General features: G+C 43.3%; 1 protein-coding gene across 1 annotated transcript in view; it reads left to right on the top strand.

Moving 5' to 3' along the window:
• LOC145344993 (ectonucleotide pyrophosphatase/phosphodiesterase family member 3-like) overlaps positions 1–13003 on the top strand; it is a 127340-nt gene that overhangs the window by 101431 nt on the left and 12906 nt on the right. Inside the window, exons 18-19 of the mRNA XM_080192433.1 lie at positions 1600–1754; positions 6478–6610. Of these exons, the coding sequence (XP_080048559.1) occupies positions 1600–1754; positions 6478–6610 (288 nt within the window). The remainder of the gene's footprint in view (positions 1–1599; positions 1755–6477; positions 6611–13003) is intronic.

The following is a 13003-nucleotide window of genomic DNA, read 5'->3' as shown; positions in this document are numbered from 1 at the left end:
GAAAATTTGCCAGCTAGGTATGCCTGTCACATAGGGCCCACAGTGCAGGGATTTTGTGGGGGTGGGGGGAGGGGTACTAACTGCCCTGGAAACCTCAGGTTACATAACCGCCAGTCAGCTCTCTCTCAGATGGGGAGAATAGTCTGTGGTCCTCCAGATGTTTCGTATTTTCACTGCTATTAACACATTTTGCTCTCTTACCTTTTATCCCACTATTAGCACCTTCTTTAGTCTTTAACAGTACAATTAACCATCTCATTATGTCCATGGCATCTTTGTCAAATCTCTCCTGATCCCACACCAATCCCTTAATTTCTATTTTCTCCACCCTCTCCACCTCTGCCCCCCCCCCCCCACACTATATCGTCCACCACGTATTTGCCTCTCTTCAGTTCCAGAAAGAGCAATTCAGACTCACAACTTTAAGCCTGTTTCTGTCTCCACAGATGCCGTTCAACCTGCTGAGTCTTTCCAGCCTTTGCTGTTTTTGTTTCAGATTTTCAACATCTGCTGCATTGTGCTTATGTAGCATTATAATAGCAGTGTATACTGGGTGAATGGGCATGAGAGTGCCGTAGGTGGCAAGGAAGGTATGAAGAGTCATTTGGAATAGATGGAGAACATGGGAAAAGGGGAAGGCAGGGGAGTGTGCGTAAGACTTTATGAACTTGCTTTTCAAATGGTTTCCTCATTGAGAGTATGGTTCACAACCCTCCAGAGGGGCTGCAGATCATTAACCCTCAAAAAATTGACCCAAATCCACAAAAATTAGTGGGAGGCTGTGGTGTCTATTTGCACCATGGAGCCAGCCAGGTCACGATCCAGCCCACACCCTTATCCTATCTTCCAACTCCATGAAAATCACTCCATTATCTTTATTTTTACAAAAATGGAAATCACTAGACCTATAGGTAAGCTAGGGACATTTTGGTTAATTGAGAACATCAATTAGAGAGACAATTCTGCAATTTGCTACTGTTAAGTGTGAATATTAATGGTAACTGTTACAGTTTACAGAAAAGTTCTTTAAATGCCCTCAAGGATATTCTTCCAGGAGATAGTTCTTGCATATTGCATGTAGTTTGAATAACAATTATAAGCTACAGCACAGTGGCACAGTGGTTAGCACTGCTGCCTTACAGCACCAGAGACCTGGGTTTGATTCCTGATTTGGGTCACTGTCTGTATGGAAATCTGCACATTCCCCCATTGTCAGCGTGGGTTTCCTCCGGGTGGTCTGGTTTCCTTCCACAGCCCAGAGATGTGTGGGTTAGATGGATTAGCCATGGTAAATGATGAGGTTATGGCAGTGGGGCAGAGTGGTGGGCCTGGGCGGGATGTTGTTCCAGAGAGTCGGTACAGACTCGATGGGCCGAATTACTTCTTTCTGCACTGAAGAGATTCTATGGTTATTGTTCATGGTCCATTTTATGCCCAGATTGTTGCAGTTGTATTTATCTAAATGACATGTCATATCTTGGTAGACAGTAGTTAAAAATGACGAATTTATAGGTCAATGATTGCAGGACATGTGACTGCATTGCAACTGGTAGAAAGTATGAAACAAATGTTGTTGACCTCGTATGTTATACTTTACAGTTAAAAGTGTTGATGCTCTTCACTTGCCGTATGGACGACCGAGAGTTGTGCAGGAGAACAGTAAGTGGTGTCTCCTGTATCAACATTGGTATGTAAGTGGCTACAGCCATGACATTCAGATGCCATTGTGGAGTGCGTACACTGTTAACAAAACTGTAAGTTTCCAATTCCTATCATTTTTGTGTTGTTTAAATATGTCATAATTGTTTGTGAGAGATTAACTATCTCTTTGTCTTTGACCATTCTCCAATTAAGCCACTTGTCTATAAAATGTCCAAAGATGTGCAGGTTAGGTGAATTGGTCATGCTAAATTGCCCATTAGTGTCCAAAGAAGTGTAGGTTAGCTGGATTAGCCATAGTAAATGTGTAATGTTATGGGGATAGCTTGGAGGCTAAAGGCCAGGGTGGGTTGCTCTTTCAGAGGGTCAATGCAGATTTGATGGGCTAAATGGTCTCTCTCTGCACTGTAGCAATTCTGTGGTTCTGTAGGGATTCTAATCTAGTTGTCTGCATGGGCTATTTTATAAAAGTAAACAAAAAGGATCATTGCCTCTGATTGAAACAATTCAGTCATATATAAGTTTCATAGCTGTTTTTTGACAACAATTAAATTTCTTCTTTTAAAATTTATATGGCTCCATATGGACATTTCTTAACTAAATTCCATTATTTTAGAAGATTTATCCTCCAATTCTAACAGACAGTTAGTAGTACACTTCATCATTCTCACATTGTAGCATACTTACAAAAGTCCGAGAACATATTTCCCAACCACAACTTGCTCCATTTCTAGTTGTGACTGAGGCTATATGGTCACCAGACCAGGAGGGCAAGTTGGGACTTTACACATTATGATGAGGCTGCCAAGATTTTTATCATTATTTTTCCACATTAACTGCAGTCAACTGTGTTTCTCGGGCACTGAGAGGTTCATCAAAGCAAGCACTTAGTGGTTTCAGTGGGTAACTGACTTTACTCCTACCACCGGACTCCTGTCTGTGAAGCCTTCAAAGTCAGGCCCTAACATCAATAAGCATCAGAACATCTGACCAAAGACCATCAAGCTGAAACATTGCCCAGAACTTTCTGCCTGTGGGATCCTCCAGTCCTGCTGACAGCCATATGCCTGCCGCAGGTTTCCCAGCAGTGAAGGTACATTCACTGGGGAACCCCATTGGCAGGATGAAAAGATCCCGCTGCTGGCCGCTGGCAGGCTATCTCTGTCACTGTGAAAGACACAGCGGGTTTTGTGGAAAATCTCATCCATTGGCCACGATTCTACCATCCAGCTGTGCTGATTTTTTAGCACAGCAGGCAGGGAGGATCTCATGGCAGACGGTGCACGCGATTCGCACACGCGTCCCTGCTGCAATAGCATCCCCAAACACCGGATTTCCATGTCTCCCTTTGATTAAAAGTAATTTTAATATTGTTTTGCATCTAATTTAAATGCAATTCGTGGGCCCGGAGCCTTCAGTCCTCCTAGTATTCCACCACCCCCCACTCCCCGCTGCAGTATTTCACTCCAGTGGGCTTTACAGTAGCTTATCACATTCAGGGAACTTGCTGCCAACCCTACTGGAATGAACAGGGGAGAGGGGGAGGGGGTGCAATCGGAGCCCTCCAAAGGATCAGGTGCATTCCTCCCAGGGTACTGGCACTCTGCCCATCAGGCATGGGGCAGTGCCAAGAAGGCAGGGCCTGATGGGAGCAGGGGCTAGAGGGTGATCAGTAGGGATGGGAGATCCCACTGCCACTCTGCAGACGGGATTGGTGGAGGAGGGGAGGGAGGCAAGCTATCGGGTTGGGTTGAGGTGATTAGCACTGTGGAGAGGGGGTGGGGGTATGGCTGGAGACCAGGGCAAGGGGAGAGGGCAGAGGATTGGCGATGCATGAGTCACAGGGCTGGCCAGCAATCAGAAAGCTGTCAGTGCGGGGCCACTACGCATGTGCCGATCTTGGCAGTGATAGATTGATGCGTGCACAGTAGCCTGCTCAACGCAATGATTTCAGCCTCTCCAGCTGAGATAGGCCCTGCCCCATATTTTTAATGATATTCATGCTGATGGCCTCTGCAGTGCAAAGAGTGAGGAAGGTTCTTCTCTCAAGTCCCATTGAAAGAACCAGTGTGAATTACTCCAGTTTTACATAAGAACATAAGAAACATAAGAAATAGGAGTTTTTTTTGGGAGTATTCCAGTCATTAACTCTGCTAGCCTCACCACAAATCTGACTTTTTGCAGTATTTGGTGTTTTTATCAGCAACTTGTTTGCAAGGCTGTTGTCAGACATACCAGGAAACAACATGATTAAGTTTGTTATTTTCATTTCCTGTTCCTTTAGAACAACAGTGGTGTCATGAAACCATAGAATGATACCGAACAGAAGGAGGCAATTCAGCCCATTGGCTATGTGCTAGTTCTTTGTAGAGCTACCCAATTAGTTCCAATCCTCTGCTCTTTCCCTATCCTGTAAACAATTTATCCTTCAAGTATTTATCCAGTTCGCTAGTGACATTTCCTGTTGTATTTGCTTCTTTCACGCTTTTAAGCTGTACATTCTGGGTTTTAACAACTCACTATGTAGAAAAAATCTTTTCTCATGTTGCCGCTGGTTCTTTTGCCAGTCTCCTGACATCTGCATCCTTTGTTTATCAAACCATCTGCCACTAGAAACAATTTATTCTTATTATTTAATGAATTCAAACTAGCGTGCCAGTGAAGGTTAACGTTTGCCTTTTAAAGCAGAAGTTTTCGCAATCAGGATATCCGTTGAGAATCTTCAAAAGGCATCCAGTCACTTTTTGGAAATGAAGTTCATTCATATGTTTTAAAGCTGTGGCCATGGTAATCAGCCTTCATGTAAGGTTGATTTAAGTTGTGCAATATTTGTTGAGCTGTCAGCATTCTTTGGGACCAGGTCAAACACAGTATTAAAGAGACTACAGGGATGGTTTGGATGGATTGATTGAATTATTAGCATCAGTGGGTGGGGTTTATCCCAATTTCTTGCCACGATTTCAGCGCAACATCAGTTGAAACACTGAAGAAATTGGGTGAATAGCCCAATACATATTTTTCTAAGAGTTTCGTCTTGTATATTCATGTTCGTTTTTTTAATTGGAATTAAGGTCATGTTAAGAGTTTGGTCACATGAAACATTTGTTAGCGCGAGTGGGCAAACACAGACTCAGAGTCAGGTTCAATAGCAGTACAGCTTTATTTAACATCGACGGAGATGCGATCAGGACATACAAACAGCACTGTCCCGAGAGCACTCTGCAAGCCCGCCGCAATGGGCTACAGTTATACCCAAACTTTGACACATTGTATGTTCAAGTGTTAATGTTTTGTTTACAGTGTTTGACTCTGACCATTCTGTTTCGATGTTTTCAAGTACAGTATCGATGTTTTAAGTATGGTAATCGTTTCTGTCTGATGGGTTTCTCAATGATCTAGAATCTCTGGGGTTTCTTGAACAATGGGTGTTTGGCTGATCTCAGGAAGTCTTTTGAGGCCAAGAAGGCTTCCTTAGTTACGTTAATCCTCTTCTTAGGTGTTTCTATAGAGGCTTCCTGATATCACTTGATTAGGTCAGTGGTGCTGATTTGATTAGATGAGGGTGTACTTTTAGTTTAGTTTCCGTTGGTGCCATCCTGTCTGGTTCCCTTTGTGTGTTAGACCTTGTTTGCATTTAGAACATAAGAAATAGGAGCAGGAGTAGGCCATCTAGCCCTTCGAGCCTGCCCCACCATTCAACAAGATCATGGCTGATCTGAAGTGGATCAGTTCCACTTTCCCGCTTTCTCCCCATAACCCTTAATTCCCTTGTCTATCAGAAACCTATCTACCCGTGACTTAAATATATTCAGCGAGGTAGCCTCCACCACTTCAATGGGCAGAGAATTCCAGAGACTCACCACCCTTTGAGTGAAGAAATTCCTCCTCAACTCCAATCTAAACTGCTCCCCCCCTCCCCGCTTATTTTGAGGCTGTGCCCTCTAGTTCTGCTATCCTTTCCAAGCGGGAAGAATCTCTCTACCTCTACCCTATCTATCCCCTTCATTATCTTATGTGACTCTATAAGATCCCCCCTCTGCCTTCTAAACTCTAACGAGTACAGGCCCAGCCTATTCAATCTCTCCTCATAGGCTAGCCCCCTCATCTCCGGTATCAGCCTAGTAAACCTCCTCTGCACTCCCTCCAAGGCCAATATATCCTTCTGCAAATGTGGCGACCAAAACTGCGCACAGTACTCCAGCTGCGGCCTCACCAGTACCCTATACAGTTGCAGCAAGACCTCCCTACTTTTATATTCTATCCTCCACGCTATAAGGGCCAACATTCATTCGCCTTCCTGATCACCTGCTTGTCTGGATCTGTTCCCTTGTGGTCTTCAATGGAGAGGTTCTGAGTGCAGTTTAGTCTGTTTCATATTATATACCTAACTTCAGAAATTTGTTGTCCGCTAACATGTTGATGATGTCATTGGCTGTTTGCCCAGGCAACAGGCAGACTATCCTAACAATCTGTAGAGTAAACACATTTCCAATAAAAGTCTCGTTTGTTTGTTTGGACGTTGGTGATCTTAAAGCCTGTCTTTTAAAAATGCCCCATTTGCACATTTTTAGAGAATCACAATTTGTGTTTCTTTTTAAAATAGAATGTCAAATGCATATTTTTGTGGTACCTATTATAAAATGCATTTGCACTTTGTCACTAATAGAAAAATATAGAGCTAGGTGAAAAGACTTTGTCTCCTCCTATGACATGTCTGTTATGTTGACCTGTTGCGTACTACTCAGTTTACGATTGATGAAGATCCTTATTGTCGAAACTTCATTGAATATCATTCTTATTCTTTTGTTTTGCTAATAGGAAAATCTAGTTCCTCCTCTGCCAAACATTTTAAACTGTACGCTCACTGATGTTAGAATTCCTTTTAACAAAAGCCAAGGTTCATACAACAATGAAGATCTGAACTTAACTTACAGGTTCCTTTATCCACCCAGTAAGTATTGCACTGACTTGTGTTAAACTGCATGTGGCGCTTTAATTACCCCAGATTTTCATTAAACCTGCCTAGAGGTTCATTGCAACTGTGCAAGGTGTTGTTTCACTTCTGTAACAAGAAGGGCTGTTAAGTATTAAGAAAACCTACTATTAACTATTACCACTCCCTAGCTGAAGTTTATGGATGGATTACTCTTGTTTCCATTCATTGATGTTTCAATTTTGACCCTCTGAATTTAACACTTGGCCCTCTTCAACAGCAGTAATGCGGCTGTTCCTCAAAAGGTTTTGTTGCACTGTAATAAAAATCCAATATTTTATCGCAGTTTCAAATTACAGTTCCCAGACTGTATGAAGACCTGGATTTTCCTTGGTAAAAGTGCCCATTTTCAAGCATTTAGACAGGGGCAAGAAGCAACATAAATTGACATGAGGGAGGTAATCCAAAACCTCCTACCAAAACTCCCCACTGAACCTGCTCCACCTTACATGGGGATGATGGCTGTGACTTGTGTTACCTGTAAAGAGAAATTTACTGGTCTTACATGTGTATGAATTAAAAGTAGAAGTGGGCCACTTGACCCCTCAAGCCTGCAAGCCGTTTAATAAGATCATGGCTGATATGTTTGAGTTTTGAATTCCGCATTGCTATCTATCCTGATAACCTTTGATTCCCTTGCCTAATATGATTACATGTACCTCCGCTTTTAAAATATTCCATGACCACGCCTCTACTGTCTTCTATGGCAGAAAGTTCCAAAGTAACACAACCCCTGAGAGAAAAAAGAATCTCTTCATCTTTGTCCTAAAAGGGTGACTCCTAATTTTAAAACAGTGCCAATAGTTCTGGACTCTCAGACAGGAGGAATCATTCTTTCTACACCCACCTTGTCATGACCATTTAGGATCTTCAATGAAATCACTCCTCCTTGAAACTCCACTGGAAACAAAGCCAGTCAATCCAACCATTCCTCATAAAACAAGCCACTCTTTCCAGGCATTAATCGAATAAACCTCATCTGAACTGCCCATAACACATTTACATTCCTCCTTAAATAAGGAGATCAAATCTACACACAGCATTCAATATGTGGTCTCAGCAATGTCCTGGATAATTGAAGCATAACATCCTTACTTTTATGTTAAATTCCTCTTGTAATAAAGTATAGCATTTCATTATCCTTCTTATTAATTTGCTATAACTATATACTAACATTATATGATTTGTATACAAGTACACCTAAATCCCACTGCACCTTAGGACTCTGCAGTCATCCTCCATTTAATAATACTTTGCTCTTTTATTCTTCCTATCAAAGTGAACAACTTTATAACCTTCTGCAACCTCCTTATGTCCTCTTCACAACATAGTTTCCTACCTATTTTTGTCATCTGCAAGTTTAGCTACTGTACCTTGGCTCTGCTCATCCATAAAAAGCTGAGGTCTCAGCACATGCCAGACTATACTCATCACATCCAGTTAATCAGATGAAGACTCATTTATGGATACTCTTATGCATACTCTGCTTGCTGTCAGCCAGCCAATCTTCTATCTATGCTAATATGGTACTCACTTCACCATGAGCTCCTACTTTGTGCAATAATCTTTGATGTGGCACCTTTTCAAATACCATCTGGAAATCCAAGTACAGTACGTCTACAGGCTCTATGTTGTCCACAGTGCATGTGAATCCTTCAAAGAACTCTAATCTATCAGTTAAACAAGATTTCCTTTTCATAAAAGCATGTCGCTTCTTCCCAATTAACAAGAGTTTTTCCAGGTGCCCAGCTATAATCTCCTTAATGATCGATTCTAGAACCTTCCCCACAATAGACACCAATCTAACTGGTCCATAGTTTCCGCGTGAGTATGGTTGGTGGCGTTACGGCAAATAGGGTCCAGGTGAAGGCTGGGATGAAAGCGCTTTATCTGAATGCACGAAGCATTCGGAATAAAGTGGATGAGCTGGTGGCGCAGATCGACACAAATGGATACAATCTGGTGGCCATTACAGAGACGTGGCTGCAAGGTGACAGGGACTGGGAGATTAATGTACAGGGCTATCAAGTGTTTAGGAAGGATAGGCGGGAGGGAAAAGGGGTTGGCGTAGCTCTGCTGATTAAGGATAGCATCAAGGTGGTAGCAAGGGATGATATTGGAGCCAAGGAGCAGAACGTGGAATCGTTGTGGAGGGAGATTAGGAACAGCAAAGGGAGGAAGACGCTGGTGGGTGTCGTCTATAGGCCCCCGAATAATGATCTGGAGGTGGGGCGGGCTGTTAACGCGCAAATAAGTGCGGCGTGCAGGAATGGGACGGCCATAGTTATGGGGGATTTCAATCTGCATATTGATTGGTCGACCCATGTTGGACACGGTGGGCTCGAGGAGGAGTTCTTGGAATGCTGCCGGGATAGTTTCCTGGAACAGTGTGTGTTGGAGCCGACGAGGGAGCGAGCTATCTTGGATCTGGTGCAATGTAATGAGGCAGGTAGAATTACGGACCTTGCGGTGAAGGATCCTCTTAGAGAGAGTGATCATTGTATGGTGGAGTTTCTGGTGCAGATGGAGGAGGAGAAAGTGGGTTCCCGGACACGCGTACTTTGTTTGAATAGAGGGGAGTATGGTAGGATGAGAGAAGAATTGGCGAATGTGGACTGGGGGAGCGCGTTGGAGGGAGGGTCTGCTGAGGAGCAGTGGAGGATCTTTAAGGAGATCTTTCTTCGTGCTCAGCGGAAATTTATTCCAATGGTCAAAAAGGACCGGAGGAGGAGAGGTACTAAGCTGTGGATAACGAAGGAGGTGAAGGAAAGTGTTAAATTAAAAATGGAGGAATTTAGAGTAGCTAAGAGTAGTGGGCGAGAAGAGGATTGGGAGAGGTTTAAATGTCAACAAAGATTGACAAAGAAGTTGATAAAGAAGGGTAGGAGAAACTATGAAGCTGGGCTAGCGCTTAGTATAAAAAAGGATAGCAAGAGTTTTTATAAATATATAAAAAGGAAGAGGCTGGCTAGGGTGAACGTTGGTCCTTTAGAGGATGAGAAAGGGGACCTAGTGGTAGGGGATGGGGATATGGCTAAGGTATTGAATAACTTTTTTGTTTCTGTCTTCACGGAGGAGGACTTGAATAATTTGCCGGGTGTTAGCGATGGAAAGGTGGTAGGATTGGAGGGTCTTAATGACATTATTTTTACTAGAGAGGTGGTGCTCGACAGACTGGAGGGGCTGATTGTGGACAAGTCCCCAGGACCGGATGGAATGCATCCGAGGGTTCTGAAAGAAATGGCGGAGGTGATAGTGGATGCCTTGGTGGTTATTTTCCAAACATCGCTGGATTCCGGGGAAGTGCCGGAAGATTGGAAAACGGCTAATGTTACGCCGTTGTTTAAGAAGGGTGCCAGGCAAAAGGCGGGGAATTATAGGCCGGTTAGTTTAACGTCTGTGGTAGGTAAAATGTTAGAATCTGTCATTAAGGAGGAAATTGCGAGGCATCTTGAAGGGAATTGCTTGATAGAGCAGACGCAGCACGGTTTCATTAAAGGGAAGTCGTGTCTGACAAATTTACTGGAGTTCTATGAGGATGTGTCTAGGGCAGTGGATAGAGGAGAGCCGGTGGATGTGGTCTTTCTGGATTTTCAGAAGGCGTTTGACAAAGTACCTCACAAGAGGTTATTGCAGAAGGTAAGGGGGCATGGAGTTGGGGGTAGGGTGTTAGCGTGGATAGAGGATTGGTTGTCAAATAGGAGGCAGAGAGTGGGGGGTCAACGGGTGCTATTCGGATTGGCGGATGGTGACTAGTGGAGTGCCCCAGGGGTCGGTGCTGGGGCCTCAGCTTTTTACCATATATATATAGATGATCTGGAGGAGGGAACCGAGTGTAGGTTGTCGAAATTTGCTGATGACACCAAGATTGGTGGAACGGCAAATTGTGCAGAGGGTGTGGAGAGTCTGCAGAAGGATCTAGATAGGCTGGGCGAATGGGCCAGGAAATGGCAAATGGAATTTAATGTTGGCAAGTGTGAGGTGGTCCACTTTGGTAGGAATAATGGTAGGAAGGACTATTACTTACGTGGCGAAAAACTGCAGCAGGCGACGGTGTAGAGGGACCTCGGGGTCCTTGTGCATGAGTCGCAAAAACCCAGCTTGCAGGTGCAGCAGGTGGTCAGGAAGGCGAATGGGATGCTGGCCTTCATAGCGAGGGGGATTGAATATAAAAGTAGGGAGGTCTTGCTGCAGCTGTATAGGGCATTGGTGAGGCCGCAGCTGGAGTACTGTGTGCAGTTTTGGGCGCCGCACCTGCGCAAAGATATTTTGGCCTTGGAGGGAGTGCAGAGGAGGTTTACTAGGCTGATGCCGGAGTTGAGGGGGTTGAGCTATGAGGAGAGGCTGAATAAACTAGGCTTGTACTCGTTAGAGTTTAGAAGAATGAGGGGAGATCTCATTGAGACGTATAAGATGATGAATGGGATGGATAGGATAGAGGTGGAGAGACTCTTCCCGCTCAAAAAAGACAGTAGGACTAGGGGGCACAGCCTCAAGATAAAGGGGGGGGCGGTTTAGAACGGAGTTGAGGAGGAACTTCTTCACTCAAAGGGTGGTGAATCTCTGGAATTCTCTGCCCGTTGAAGTGGTGGAGGCTGCCTCGCTAAATATTTTTAAGACGCGGGTTGATGGGTTTTTGATAAGAGAGGGGATTAAGGGTTATGGGGAGAGGGCCGGAAAGTGGAACTGAGCCACGACAGATCAGCCATGTTCTTATTGAATGGCGGGGCAGGCTCGAAGGGCTAGATGGCCTACTCCTGCTCCTATTTCTTATGTTCTTATGTTCTTATTTCTTATTTCTTATTTTCTGCTCCTTCCGTTAAATATTTGCTACTTTCCAGTCTGATGGAACCTTTTCAAAATTTGAAGAATTTTAGAAAATTAGTAACAATGCACCTAGTCATCTCTTTTGAAACCCTAGAATGAAGTCCATCAGGATCTGGAGACTTGTCAGCCCGCATCTCCATCAGTTTGCTCAGTACCATTTCTCCAGTGATTGTAAATTCACCAAATTTCTCTGTCCCTTCCACTTCCTGATTTACAGCTATTACTGGAATGTTTTTTGTATCTTCTATAGTGAAGACGGAGAAAAATATTTATTCATTTCTTCCACCTTTTTTTACTATCTACTATTAATTTCCCTTTCTCACTTTTTAGAGAACTTGTATTCACTTTATTTACACTCTTCCTTTTTAAATACCTGTAGAAACTCTTGCTATATGTTTTTGCATTTCTAGCTAACTTTCCGTACTGTAATTTCTTTCTTTTGATTAATCTTCAATCATTCTCTGACATTCTTTATATTCAAACCAATCATCTAACCTGCCACTCAGCTTGGTACGTTGTATGCTTTTCTTTAAGTTTGATACTTTCTTCACCTTCTCTAGTTAACTACAAATGCTAAATCCTCCCAAAGAATCCTTCAGTGCAGAGGAGGCTATTTGGCACATTGAGCCAGACTTATCCCGTAACCCACATATTTATCCCACTAACCTACATATCCTGAGACTAAGGGGCAATTTAACTTAACCAGTCAACCAAATCTGCACATCTTGGGTTGTGGGAGGCAATTGGAGTACCTGCAGAAACCCATGCAGACACTTAGAGAACACGCAAACTCTACACAGACTGAAATTAAACACGGGTCCCTGGCACTGTGTGGCAGCAGAGCTAAACATTGTGCCACCATGCCCTCCCCTTGGAATCTTTCACTATAATAGAAATGTACTTAATCTGAGTATTCTGAAATATTCTCTTAAATGTCTGCCACTGTTTCACTACTGATCTATCCCAGAGCCTAGAATCCCAGTTCACTTCAGCCAGCTCAGTTTTCATGCCCACATAGTTACCCTTGAAATATTCAACTTAGACCTACTCTTCTCACTTTCAAATGGGATGTAAAATTCATTTTATGGTTGCTACTCTGAGGAGTGCCTTTTCTCTGAGGTCATCAATTAATCCTGTCACATTACGCAATACCAAGTTTAATATAACCTGCTCTCTGGTTAGTTCCAGAATGTGCTGCTCTGCGAAACTATCTCAAAAGCTATTCTAAACATTCTTCACCCAAGCCACTATTGCTTTTCCAGTTTGTGTTAATTAAAAATTTCATAATTATGCTGCCCCTTTATCACAAGTACCCAGTATTTCTTCTTGTACACTTTGTCTTGCGTTATGGTTACAGTCAGAGGCCTGTAGATTACTCCTACTAGTGATTTCTTTTCCCAACTATTTTTCATCTCCACTCAAACCAATTCTACATCATGATTTTCTGAACTAGGTCTCTAACAATTGCAATAATGCCATCCTTGATTAACAGTGCTATTTCTCCACCCTTTCCTAGCTGCCTAT

The sequence above is a fragment of the Carcharhinus amblyrhynchos genome, chromosome 7 (genome assembly GCF_965287045.1).
Source record: "Carcharhinus amblyrhynchos chromosome 7, sCarAmb.v2.hapA, whole genome shotgun sequence".
Classification (NCBI taxonomy): Eukaryota; Metazoa; Chordata; class Chondrichthyes; order Carcharhiniformes; family Carcharhinidae; genus Carcharhinus; species Carcharhinus amblyrhynchos.
Note: the sequence above shows the minus strand (reverse complement) of the source record. Positions and strands in the feature narration are given on the sequence as shown.